This window comes from Eptatretus burgeri, chromosome 5, assembly GCF_056783735.1.
Source record: "Eptatretus burgeri isolate ZD-2024b chromosome 5, Ebu_testis_v1, whole genome shotgun sequence".
NCBI lineage: Eukaryota > Metazoa > Chordata > Myxini > Myxiniformes > Myxinidae > Eptatretus > Eptatretus burgeri.
This window is the reverse complement of record NC_140965.1, coordinates 20150210-20163811: the sequence shown is the minus strand read 5'-3', so window position 1 is coordinate 20163811 and position 13602 is coordinate 20150210. Positions and strand designations below refer to the sequence as shown.

Below are 13602 nucleotides of genomic sequence, written 5' to 3'. Positions count from 1 at the left end.
TGAGGTCTTAGACCCTATTAAAAACGATAAATAAACCCCATCTTCCCCCTCTTTTACCTTTAGCGTTCAAGGTATATTGTAAATGTTCAATCAGCTGAGTTGTCTTCCGTCCGGCTCTGCCCACAGGTGACAGTGACTCCACCGGCACAATTGCAGGTGCATGGTGGGGGGCCCTGCATGGGCTGAGCGGGGTTCCACCAAAAAACTACGATCACCTCGAGTATATCGAGAGGCTGGAACGCACGGCAGAAGGACTGCTCACCCTCGCCTGGCCCGGGGAATGAGCGTTCACGAGGAAACGGGGCACGAGCGAGAGGGTAAATCAACAAGAGGATGACAAAGACTGAGGTTTTATCGATTTATGATCAACAATAAAAACAATGGTTACAAATACCATCAAAGGGAAAGGGTGAGGTATTATCAAGTCCAAAATTACGACAAAAACAACGGTCATCCCCACAAAAGGTCAAATGCACTCCGAAGCTACGTGAAGGCATAGACTTCAACCGAGGCATTCTCAAAATTCAAGTTTAAAATTATCAACCATTACTCAGATAACGATTGGCCAGTAATGACCAATTGCAGAAACATCTAGTCATGTATTCTCAACTGTACAACTTAGCGTCCCTCGACAGCAGTTCCAAATCTGAGCAACAAAATAAAGGAATGATGAAACTCATCTTTGTAACAATGATAGATTTCCATGCATGTTATTACCAACTGATTATTAAACAGGAGTTTAAAAGGAAAGCGTTTGTGGAATAATCAGTGGTGTGAAAGCTTGGTTGAGTTCTAGTTGCAGGTGCATGTTAATTGGTTTCATATCCAAGAAAACTGCAGGTTTAACAGGAAGAACCAATGATTTCTGGAACAGAATGAAGGGAAAAGTAATTAAAGTACAGTAGTTTATAAGATTGTTGCTTTAACCTCTGCTGTGCACCATTTAGTCCATGGGCTGGGGTGGTTTCTGTGCGACTTTTATGTGCCCGAAGTTCCTCTTCATATTATTGAAGTGGACCATGTGGGACATCAAAAAGGTGAGGGTGGACATCTGGGAGCCTGGTCGGATTTGAGAAAATGACGTCACAATATCGAGCTTTTGCGTTCATGAGGCGACCAAAAATTTGGGGTAGTGGAAACTAAAATACTTATAACGCCACAACCATACATGATATAACTGCAAACTCCCATTCCAAATATTTGTCTTTATTCACTCTACATCTGACAATATGTAATTATCTGATTATTATGCAAATTTGCTGTCCAGAGGTCAAAAGGTCATGGAAATCGGGGGTTGCTTAAAATCTGACCCACCGGAAGAAAAATGTGAGTTACAGGCTGCCTGTACTACCTGAGAACGTTTGCTGGCTGTCAGAGGTTGCCAAGACATCTCTCTATCACATGATATGCATTGTATAATAATTAACCCTTTTGTAACGTAAACATCAACTTCGATAAATGGTGCAATTTCAGGCATGTCAGAAATTCCAGTTTTTCCATCGTCGAGGTGTACATGATTCATACCATACGGGTTGGTGATCGTTTTGTAAACCTCTTTTAGATTATTACTATACATATCAGCAGAAGACCCAGAGGAAATGACTTCTTGCTATTTCTGACAACGATGAACCATTTAACCCTTTTATTTCAGTTGTTTTAAAATGGGCAGAGGTTGAGTCCTCTATTTTCTCTGTTTGAGTCCTGTGTGAAGGGCCTACGTTTTGAGTGACATCGAAGGGATTGCCCTTGGTTTCTCGGAACTGAAGTAACCGAGTGACATTTTGGTCAAACAGTTCCGACTTTCTCCCAGTCAGTTCATGGTGGTAGGTCTCCATATGCTCCATCACTTTAGCATTTGTCAGTTCATGGAAGGTATTGCTTATGTCGAGGACCTCGTGATAGATAAGTTGCCATTCAGTCACATACTCACTTCTCCTGGTCTGCCCTATGATTCCGTTAGAGCTTTTCTGTGATCTATGGATAGACTGCTCAAGTTTCATATCTGGAGCAACTGCATTGAACTGTCCATCCTTCTCTTGTACCATGAAGTGACCGTCACAGAACCTTTGGTACAGGTACGGACAGTCTAACTCTAGTCTTTTCACTTTCTCAATATACCACGAGCCATAACGCAGATAGTTCACACAGTCAAAATCCCGAAATTAGTTTCATCAGTGATTGCACAGTTTGGACATGAAGATGCCAGTTGCCATCACGATCAGATGCCACAAGGTTCTTTATGAGCCCAACCATCTCGAGAAAGATACACCAGTACTGGCACAGCTCTGACCTTGGTCCATCACATCTTGGAGACGTTGTGATGCATCTGCACTATTTTTTGCTTTTAGTGCCTCCACTAAATCAGTAACACCACTGAGTACGTCACCATAGTCATTCCTTTCAGTAGATTTCCAGAATGCTTTCCAGATCAGTGATTCGACTACTTCTGACACAATGAGCATACCTTAGAAAGCACGGACATAATGCTTCCCCTTGAGAACAGCATCAAGTGTCTTGATGCCAAATATCTCACATTCGATCAAAGCATCGTCCATGCCACTACCGGTTATGTATCTTCCTGCACAACGAAGGGCTACTTTAGTCATGTGGAATATCCCCATCATCGGATACAAATCACCAAAGTCATCTGGGTTGCTCAGGACAATGTCTACTACAATGTGAAACACACCCTCATCACATACTATTGGCAGGACTGGCTGTGTAAGTTGCTCTCTGACACTCTGGAAGTTTCTCAAGGCAGTGTATACTGTGGAGTAATCTGTCACTGGGTGAGGAATGACTGGAAGAAAGCCAACCTTCTTTAGCGGTATGTGGCTCTGAGATATTAGAGCATGGAAGGCTCCCCAGCATGGCAGGTCACTTGCTTTGTCTGGTTGTCCACACCTTACAAAGGATATGAAGAATTCTCTATTTTCTGCACTTTGTAATGCTGTATCTGAAAGAGGCAGTCCGTCATCCTCAGCTACTTTGAAGTCATCAGGTAGACCAGGTCTTGTGATTGGTTTTGGATGAAACTTCAGTTGTTGACACGGTAGCTTTATTTTCAACTTGCAGCTACGTCTTTCTAAGCCTGTAGTAGATACATCTGGCTTTCCTACAGGAGTGCTGGAGACGTCTTGGAATAGGACCATTGCCGTGTCATGCGTTCTGGACTTTCCAGAGAGTGAGGAGCTGTCCTCAAAATCAAAGTTATCGAAGGCGCCGCCGGTAAAGCCACTACTGCAGAAGTGACTGGGAATTGGCGTGCTGGTCCTTTCACATGACTTTATGGCATATGATGAGAGTAGATTTCTGCTCCTGTTAAGATCAGTGGAGCTAGTTGACAGACCGAGACGATTGAACGATGTAATCAGTTCTATGCTTTTACATTTATCATAGCTACTGTGGGCTGTCATCATGTGTCGAGGTGTTTTTCTTTGTCCATGGAACATTTCATAGTATATTATCTGGAACAGGCTGTAAAGTTTAACTGTGTGTCGGCTTTGAGCAGGTTTGTTTTCATTACAATCAGCGTCAGTCTCATCGTCATCTTTCTCAATATCTACTTGGTGAACTTGTAGGAGATGAGACTTGTTAATTTTGAATAGTGATGAGAAAAATGTGAGTAGAACATCAGGCATTTTAGTTTTTTTCCCATGATAGTCGGAGTTCGGTGGCATCACAAAATTTGTCCTGGAGATTGAAGTCAATGTTCTGCATGTCCCGTCTGATGATATCACCAGCTTCTTTATCAGCATCATGAGATCTGATTTTTGCTGCCAGTTGTTCTGTGCTTAGTTGAGAAGAGAATACCAGCATTGGTTCGTTCTTTCTTTTGGATTCACAGAAGGTTATTGTCTCCTGGTATGTCTTGACCAAGAAACCTTTTATTTCATTGTTGTGTAGGTTTACCTCATCGTCAAAACTTATCATCAGTTCCTTGATATCCGTAAGAGTGAATCCATAGCCTGCCTCAAGAAGAGGGTCTAAGATATCTTTCGCCCTTTTGAATAATTCGAATTCCTTTGATGGTGGCCTTAGGTCGATCATGTTGTGAGATTTCTCTCTGGTACTTTGCTATGTATGCTTTCATACATTTGCCATGAGCAAAAAATGTCGGCGGCAAAGATCTTCTGGTCACTGTGTAGATGTGCGATCCGTTCGAAAAAAGTGTCTTAAAAGTAAACTGCAGCAGCCAAGAAATTGTTTGCCCTCTTTTCCTCACATATCCTGAATTTCTTCCTTACTTTTGTGCCTTTCTCTGTTGTTGTGATTGAACCACAGACTATGCAAGGAAGTTCTTGGTTAGATAATCTGGCTCACTTGCTGATGGACGTGCAGTTGAGGATGATCTCCTAGCTCGTTTTGTAACTGGTGAGTTAGGATCTGATGTACCACTCTCTTCTTCCTCACGAGTATTACCATCGTCGGTTGCACTACGTATTCGATCTAATGTCTTCTTTGGAGTGTAACTTTTTTTAACAATCATTGTCCATGTGATAATAGAATTTCTCAGTTTCTGGGATTAACTTCAGCTGATTGAATACGTCGTCTTTTCTCAAAGCTGCCGCCTCTCCGAACCGTTTCTTTCCACCGTCAGTTGAGGTAAGCTTTGTACTTTTTCTCTTTTGACACACGATGCATCTGTCCTTCTGGAGTGGACTACTTTCGCTGACTTTCACAAGAACCGCTGGGATTAAAAGGATTGAAGCTTCTTTTGACGCCATGATGTGAATATATGCAAAGATAAGGCATCAAGTTAGTCCTCAGTGATTAAGCTTGCCTGGCGTATTTACTTTGACAACTTTAGAGCACATACATATTAAGACAAACCTGCAACCTCACAACATAGTAGGCTGACCCCAAAAAAAAGAATTTGAAAATTCAACTTTGAATGGTTTTTACAGTAACCTAAAATTAATATTTTCCGACCCAAAAATGTGTGATTACATCAAAATGGTCATTTTAACAGGGGAATTTTTGAGTTATTGGGGGTAATTTATGATAATTTCACATTTTTTTTTCAAAATGGCCACCAGAATGAAAATGTCCAAAGAGTGAAATGTCTACCCAAATTAATTTATTTCATTAGCTACCGTAGAACCGTTTTCTGCAGTAAAACTGGATGCACAACCACTTTTTAACGGATAGGGAGCCTGGATCCTGGACATGTCTTGGCAACCTCTGACAGCCAGCAAACATTCTCAAGTAGTACAGGCAGCCGGTAACTCACATTTTTCTTCGGGTGGGTCAGATTTTAAGAACCCCTAATTTCCATGACCTTTTGACCTCTGGACAGCAAATTTACATAATAATCAGATAATTACATATTGTCACATGTCGAGTGAATAAAGACAAATATTTGGAATGGTAGTTTGCAGTTATATCATGTATGGTTGTGGCGTTATAAGCATTTTAGTTTCCCCTACCCCAAATTTTTGGTCGCCTCATGAACGCAAAAGCTCGATATTGTGATGTCATTTTCTCAAATTCGACCAGGCTCCCAGATGTCCACCCTCACTTTTTTGATGTCCCACATGGTCTACTTCAATAATATGAAGAGGAACTTAGGGCACATAAAAGTCACACAGAAACCACCCCAGCCCATGGACTAATTGGGCATTTGGTACATTCTGTAAAACTAGCACCTTTCATTCATTAAAAAAACAAAATTAATCTGTGCTTCAATACAAAAACATATTAGGGCGCATACAAGGAACCCGAGCTCCTTCATGAACCAAGACCCTTGTACAAGAAAAAAAATAAATAACCAGGAAGCATGCATGGAGCATGCATGAAGCCCTCGGCCTGCGCGTGCAAGGAACCCTCGGCCTGCGCGTGCAAGGAACCCTCGGCCTGCGCATGCAACCTTTTTTTTCTTTAAATATATATACGACGTCGAGGCTCGTTTCAGAGCTAAATGAAGAAAAAAAAAAAAGACTCCTAAATGTAATTTTTATCTTCGATTTGAATACAACTCCTTGGATGTATGCAAGCACACAACATGAAACATGGCTACTGTTTTTAGGGGCAATCTACATTTTATACACTGGGGAACAAAGTTTTTGTTGCATCGATACCAGCACTTGATCTTACCTAATTTGAGTGTGCTGAATTCAAATCTGAAGTTAGTTTCTCTCTGTAAGCTCTAGATTTTTTGCAATCCACCATTATCAACATTTATTTGGTAAGTTACAATTTGTATTAAAAGCAAATTTATATTAAACATATTTTGCAATTCAACATTTTCAACATTTATTTGGTAAGTTACAATTTGAATTAAAAGTAAATTTAAATTAACATATATTTCGACATAAAGACGATAGGTGATTCAGGACGATTTATAAGGATGGAATGCCAAGTTCAAATAGGTCCTATTCAGGCAAGAATTTGCGCTTGCAGCTCTTGCGTTTGTGGACTTCCACAGGGCAATCTCGTTTGATGCTCCAGCAGTAGTCTGCCATAATATTTTTGTCCCATCGACCTTGGTAGCGCTCTTCCATCGTCATGAGGTCCTGATGGAAGTGCTCTCCCTGTTCCTCACTTACAGCCCCAAGGTTCTCAGGGAATTGATCAAGGTGACTATTCAGGAAATGGAGCTCGACACTCATGTTGCACCCAAGACTGCGTAAAGCCAACAGCATTCTAGTAACCAGAAACTCATAGATATCTGCCTTTTTGTTACCAAGAAAGTTTTGTATAACTGCGACGAAAGACAGCCACGCTGTCTTCTCCTTGTCATTCATCTTCCTTACCAATTCCTCATCATGTACAAGGGCACGAATTTGAGGTCCATCGAACACACCTGCTTTGATCTTCTCGAAAGACAAAGCAGGAAAAACAGAAACTATACGTTAAAAACATTCACCATCAGTACTCAATGCCTTCACAAACTGTTTCATCAAGCCGAGATTGATATGGAGTGGGGGAAAAATGATCTTCTCTCAGCTGACGATTGGGTCATTCACATTGTTTGGCATGCCTGCTTCCAGAGTTTCACGGATGGGCCATTCCTTCTGGATCCAGTGCTTCTCTCGAGCTCGGCTGTCCCACATACAGAGATGGCATGGAAACTTTGTGGAGCCTTTCTGTTGACCAAGGAGAACGTTGACCATTTTCAGGTCGACACAAATGATCCAGTTGTGCTCGTGATATTCGAGTAAGTCAATGACCATTTTTATGTCATTACGTTCTTCTCGCAAATGCACTGAGTGACCAACTGGAACCGCTCCATAAACATTGCTGTTGTGCAAGAGAATACACTTGAGGCTGCGCTTCGAGGTATCCAGAAATAATCGCCATTCTGTTGGATTATACGAAGTAACACCTAATTGTCTGAGAAGACCTGGGATATCGTGGCAGTAAACAAACTGCTTGTCTTCTGAGAAAAAGGAGACAAAGATCTGGTCCCGCTTTCGGAAATATGAAACATTTGCAGAGTGGTCAAGTAGATTTTTTTCTTGCAGCCTGGAGGCCAATACCTCGGCTGCTTTCTTGGAGAGCCCCAAATCACGCACCAAGTCATTCAATTCCAGTTGGGTAAACTGCTGAGGGACTGATGACTGTTTGGTATCAGATGAGGAGGCTTCGGATTCTGAAACCATTTCTTGAAGCCAGTCATCACGACCCTCGTGCTCTTGCTGATCATGTTCACTGCCTTCATCTTCAGATAAGACAAACCAATTAAAGACTGGAACGGGGAGTTCCTCAGAGTACGGAGTAGGTCGAATTGCTGAGGGAATACAGGGAAAGGAGATCTTTTGCCGGTTTTACTTGTCGACACCCTTTGTGTTGACCAGGCAAAAATAGCAGTCAGTTACGTGGTCCTTGGGTTCTCGCCAAACCATGGGAACTCCAAAAGGCAGACCCTTTCGTTTTCCGTTTGTCCAGTCACGAAGCATTTCCTCACAATTATGACATACAATATGAGGAGCCCATTTATTGTCTTGGTCGCCAAGGGGAACATCAAAATAGGCTTTATAGGCACGCCTTACAAACGATGTTATATTGCGCTTTTGACGAAGTAGTATGTAGCAGCCACATTCATAACAGAATGCATCAGGATTATTTACACATTTATGTCTTATTGAAGAAGCCATGATCAGATCTGAAACAAAGAAAAACATAAAGTTAAAGAATATATATATATATATTTATCAATAAAGATAAATAAATATCAATAAAGATAAAGAAAATCGATGTCAAATAAATCGTGAGCAGCAAAACGAATACGGCCTATAGTTGTTTAGCAGTTTAGGCATCGTATATTTCCACTAAAGTCCGAAATCGCACCCCTAGTTCTCAAGTTATCCCAAGTGCAAATAGCAATGGGTGTCCTCTTTTGCGAAAATCGCAAGTTTCAAATTGCATGAAAACTGGAGCATGCGGAGGAAAACCGATTTCAGATTTGAAATCAGCGTTGAAAAAATACATAGAATAAGTTGAAAAATCTCATGCAACAGATAATAAGAAAAAAAATTGTTCCCCAGTGCTATGTACGTGAAGACAGCAGAATGTGACCCCAGAATGCGATATAATACACATATCCTCTTCCTTCTATGTGCTTCCAACCTTCTTTCCCTCCCCTCCTTTACCCCAATCCCTTCTGTTCCTATTCCACTCGCCTGCCCTCAGCTCCGTCACAATTTGCACACATAATATCTAGATGTCCCCCTTAAACTGAAACTTTGTGTGAGATCCTATTCACCAGGTACTTCCTGCTGCGTTTCAAGCTTGGGATCTTGTGCGTTTTGCTCTTCGGTATACTCGTTGTACTTTTTTGACGATCCTCGCACCTTCTCTGCGGGATACTTGCATGCATTTTGCGCCATCTTGGTAAGGACAGCACGAGGAAGGTCCACATGACAGACCGCGGCGAGCTCGGTAAGATAGATGAGAACGTCCGCCAATTCATCAGCGACACGTGCTCGCTCTTGGGGTCGCCACCCTGGCAGGCCTGGTAGAACCTCCTCTTTCCATTGGCTGTGAATGGTGAGGGAGATTTAAAGAGTTTGAGAACAATGAGATTCCCGTCGGAAACAATAAATCAAGGGCTGCCAAGGAGCAGCAGTTTACCCTCGTTTGATCGGATGTCGGTGTCATTGCTAAATAAAGAATCATGATCATACTCTCAGGAGCACACGATGACATTGTATATGACGATTGGTAATACTAAAAATAATAATTAATAGGGGTTGATAGGTTAACAGAATTGTTGTGCTTTATGTACACCCCACTCAAATGTATCGAGACGGAGTGTGTTGAAGGTGAGGAATAAACAAAGAACAAAACATTCACTTTCTGAATATAAACTTTCACAGACGTCACAATCAACACGCATACACAATCACCATGCACACCTAACCTAGCTACCTGCCCTGCAGGTGTCCATGTACTCCTCTATCCCTAATACTTGTACGTACCTATCTGTATCTGTTACCACAACCTTGCCATGGAGGCCATTACGTGCACGCTCTGAGTGAAAGACCTTTGCCTTATTATCATCCTTATTGTCTTCTTTACTCTCAAGCCGTGGCCCCAGATGCTGTCGTCCATTCTCCCGAAGACTACGTTAATTTTTATTTTCTCTGTGCTTGCGGTCGGAGGAGCACGGGATGTGTTTTGAAAGAGCTGGGTTAGAGTAGTTACCCTAATTAGCGATCCAAACAGAGATCACCGGATGCGGGTATGGACTCGTACTGGGCGCAATTCACCCTAACCCAATGCGTCCTTGAATGGAAGATTAATTACTAAACAGCTTACGATTAGGGCGCACCAATCACTTGCAGATCAAGTGAAGATGCAATGATGGATTCACAAGGAAGCAAAAACGGTGGGAATACGGGGAAGCAGTAAAATTACCTGTGCAATAAACCCATACGTGCACCCAAGGAGTTACGGACAAACGGATGGTCCTTAATTATTTCCGCCAACGAAGGGGAGGGAGAGAGAGAGACAGAGGTTGTTTTCACCTGTCTGTCTGTCTATCAATCAATCTGTGAACAAGATATCTCAAAAAGTTATCGATGGATTCGGACAAAACTTGGCGGACAGGTTGGATGTCTGACAAGGACAAATTGATTCGATTTTGGTGACGATCTGCATCCGGATACAAGATTTTTAAAGTGATTCTTCACCATTGAGAGATATCACCAAAAGCGATACACAGCACAATATCTCAAAAAGTTGTGGACGGATTTGGATGAAACTTGGTGGATGAGTTGGGTAAGTGACAAGAATAAGCCAATTCGATTTTGGTTCAGGTCCGGATACGGCCTATCAATGTGATACAAAACGTAAACTACTCAGCCTGGCGGAGGTATGCGCTCTTCTGTGTGCCATTCTAGTTTCATGTCTTTAAAAGACCTCAGACATTCCTCAGGAGAAAGACCAGGGAGATTTGTCAAGCCAGAAATACCAAGGCCTGCGCCCGATGGAAGCACTAAGTGAAGATACGGCCCCCAACAGTACAAGTTCATCCATGAGCAGGAGCTAACACAAGGGGGGTGGGCACGGCCTTCAGCGGGGGCATGGTGGAAGGCTCAAGCAGTTGCATCTTGTGCCACAGAGAAGCTCCAGGGGTCCATGTGCAGTTTCCCCCACAAAGTTCCCAGGCATCTATTTCCCCATGGTTTGCACCGCCATCTTTTATAGTTTTAATCCATGAGCCTCACCTCAGTTGGCTGCCATTGGCCCGGGGCCTCGTCTATGGGTGGGACAATCCGTCCTGACCTTTTATCCAGGTCTGTTGTGCACTGTCGGCATGGCAGCATTTTACCCAAATTGACAGCCTGTCAGATTGTTGCAAAGGACATTTAGAACAAATTACAAAGGGAGAAGAACGTGAAAGGGTGTAAAAAGCGAAAGTGGTTTCAGACACATGGATGTGGGGAGGGAAGACGACAGCTTTCAATACACTTAACGACGCATATCCCGACATGTAGTCTTACCTCGCGCTTATTCTAATACACGCACTATGGGAAATAAATATCGCTATACTAGGCAAAGGAACCCCCTATAAGGCCCACAACAATACAATGTTAATACTATACAAGCCTTGTAGGTTTTTTGATAACTTACAAGGCCTTCATCCACAGCTTGATGGAGTACTGCTCTCCCCTTTGGGGTGGCACGCCTGCCTCACACGTTGCCCTTCTCGATGGTGTGGAAAGCAAGGCCCTCACAATCATTGGGATCTCCCGTGGCAAAGCTAAGTTTCTTGGCCCGTTACTTTCACATAGCAGACAGGTTCATGGCCTCTCTGTATTCTACCGCCTCCATTTTGGTCTTGCACCCTCTGCCCTCGATCGGCTCTGTCCCTCCCGACTTTCTGCACACAGTCTGCCAGTAAAGCCTCTACATGGTCAACTCACAAAATCCAGGCTCGCTGCTCACCTCCATTCATTTGTTCCTCTTTTCTCTCACCTGTGGAACCAACTTCACCAGTCTGTTCAGTCCCATTCTTCCCTCCGGGTCTTTAAGACAGCTGCTCACCACCACCCAAGGTCATTCCCCCATCCATACCCTTGATCTCACTATCGGTCTTTCTTCCTTTCCATTGATGTTCCAGCTCTTCCAGGAGCCTCGATCATGCATACAAAGAATAAGTATGAAAGTATCCGTTTTGACACCGTGTTTACCTCCTTTAATTAAACTAGTCCGTGCAAAAAAAAGAAAACTTTCAAACCGCGTGCCAGATACAACAACCACACAGGCGGTTCCTTCGCTCTCGTAAACGACGACTGGATTGGGGCATTGTGTTTATCTATAAATGCGCATAAGAAATCGAGAAATTATTAGAATACACGAAGTCATCACGATCCGGAAGTCCGTACGTTGTAACCCGTAATGGGGAACGCGGCTGAGGATCTTTTCCCCAACGGCCACGCCTACGCAGCAAAGTTTCCTGTCATTGGTTTGGTAAATAAATGGCCATAACTTGGGAACCACTTGTCCGATTAATATCAAACCTTGAAAAGGCACATCCTCAGGTCCCCAGCAATATACCTGGCAAGTTTCAATTAGATCGGACCAGTGGTTGTCGAGAAACAGCGGTCGCAGACATACAGACAGACAGACAGACAGGGACAGATTGCTGGAATTATAGATAGATAAATCACAATTTTGATCTCACTTACCAATATCGTTGTCCTGTAATCTTTATATACTCGCTACTCTGTCTTTGTTCACTGTGAGTGTTGGGATCCATTATGGAACCTCGGAAAATATTTCATTTCTATGACATCACCGATGGTAATGACGTCATTTAAAAAAAAAAAACAACTACCTGACAACGTGTGGTGTATATAGATCGAAATAGATCTGAGAATGGCAAAATAACCAACCGCCTCGAGGATATATTCATGAGTGTGAAAACGAATGAATGACTTACAATAACTCGGCCAATTCCCCCACCTCTCCCACGAGAGCCAGGAGCAGGCTGCGGGGCTTGTGGAACCGTTCCCAATCTCTCTCGGCCGTGAACTCGGTCTGCCTCCGTCGGCTGTAAGCAAACAAGCGAACCGGCATCGCTAACAACGGCCGGGTTCCATCGCCAAACTTGGAGGAAAAAATAATTTTAAAGGTCGTTTTAAAATAGCATCACGGTGTGAGGAGGAGACACAACGCGGGCCCGCCGAGCCGAGCAGGCCCCAAACGTGCACTCCGAGCGCTATCCCAATCGGACGTTACTCACATTTCTTCGAGCGACGGCTCACAACTAAAACAAAAGCTTTCTCCGTCTCTTCCACCATCCATGTTTTCCTTGACGATAACGTCGATTCAAAATAACCGACTGAAACCAGCGCCAACGGCGTCGCACAATTCGACGGCGAAAGCAACTTTTCCCGCGGAATTTTGACGTCGCGTCTGTAAACGTCATCACGTTTTGACGTACGTAGTACGTCCGTGTAAACGTGTTGACGTCGCATCTGTAAACGTCATCACGTTTTGACGTACGTAATACGTAGGTGTAAACGTGTTGACGTCGCGTCTGTAAACGTCATCACCTACGTAGTACGTACGTATAAACGTCACTATAGCTTGGCAATTGTGAAAGGAACCCGAATGGCCGGTGGCATCATTGGTTGAGTGAGTGAGAGAGAGAGAGAGAGAGAGAGAGAGAGAGAGAGAGAGAGAGAGAGAGAGAGAGAGAGAGAGAGAGAGAGAGAGAGAGAGAGAGAGAGAGAGAGAGAGAGAGAGAGAGAGAGAGAGAGAGAGAGAGAGAGAGAGAGAGAGACGTGGTCGTGCCGCTGATGTCCCTGTCACCATAATACACTGAGGCTCATGTCGCCAAGCTCAGAAGGATGACATGCTGAATCAACCCCACCTGGTGTTAATTCAACGGCTGACAGGGGGTCGAACTCATGACCCGAAGATCCCGAGCCAGCCACCGTCACCGCCACCTCCACCTCTCTGAGAGAAAGACCCTTACCTCACTCTATTGTTTCAACTCTTCTTTACTCTCAAGCCATGTCCCCCTCTCCTGGTCCGATCACTGTCGATTCTCCTGTAGAATTACTTTGCACTTATTTTGTCTCCAGTACTGGCAGAGTAGACTGTCTACTGTCTTCTACTGGCAGACAACAGACCTTATTGCGAGCT

General features: G+C 43.5%; 2 protein-coding genes across 3 annotated transcripts in view; one reads left to right on the top strand and one right to left on the bottom strand.

The window, feature by feature from the left end:
• LOC147025984 (ADP-ribosylhydrolase ARH1-like) overlaps positions 1 to 679 on the top strand; it is a 40788-nt gene extending 40109 nt beyond the window's left edge. The window contains exon 7 of the mRNA XM_085880943.1: positions 127 to 679. Within this exon, the coding sequence (XP_085737069.1) occupies positions 127 to 284 (158 nt within the window). The 3' untranslated portion in view covers positions 285 to 679. The remainder of the gene's footprint in view (positions 1 to 126) is intronic.
• On the bottom strand, positions 345 to 12895 carry DCTPP1 (dCTP pyrophosphatase 1). Of its 2 annotated transcripts, XM_085880953.1 has the most exons (4): positions 12695 to 12895; positions 12392 to 12502; positions 8708 to 8982; positions 345 to 865 (listed from the first exon to the last, which is right to left on the bottom strand). In XM_085880953.1, exons 1-4 carry the CDS (start codon positions 12754 to 12756, stop codon positions 843 to 845), a joined length of 471 nt encoding a protein of 156 aa, XP_085737079.1. In that variant the 5' UTR covers positions 12757 to 12895; the 3' UTR covers positions 345 to 842. The 2 variants fall into 2 exon arrangements, with proteins under 2 accessions (XP_085737079.1, XP_085737080.1); XM_085880954.1 differs by having other exon boundaries at positions 345 to 8982.
• Between the last annotated feature and the right edge of the window lie 707 nt (positions 12896 to 13602).

Bases quoted from the DNA above. Each gene is read 5' to 3' on its own strand.
- DCTPP1 (XM_085880953.1), bottom strand. From the start codon at position 12,756: ATGGATGGTGGAAGAGACGGAGAAAGCTTTTGTTTTAGTTGTGAGCCG. The intron at 12,503-12,694 runs GTGAGTAACGTC...GTTTGCTTACAG, and splicing joins GAGCCGTCGCTCGAAGAAAT to CCGACGGAGGCAGACCGAGT. The intron at 8,983-12,391 runs GTAAGTCATTCA...CACCATTCACAG, and splicing joins GGGGAATTGGCCGAGTTATT to CCAATGGAAAGAGGAGGTTC.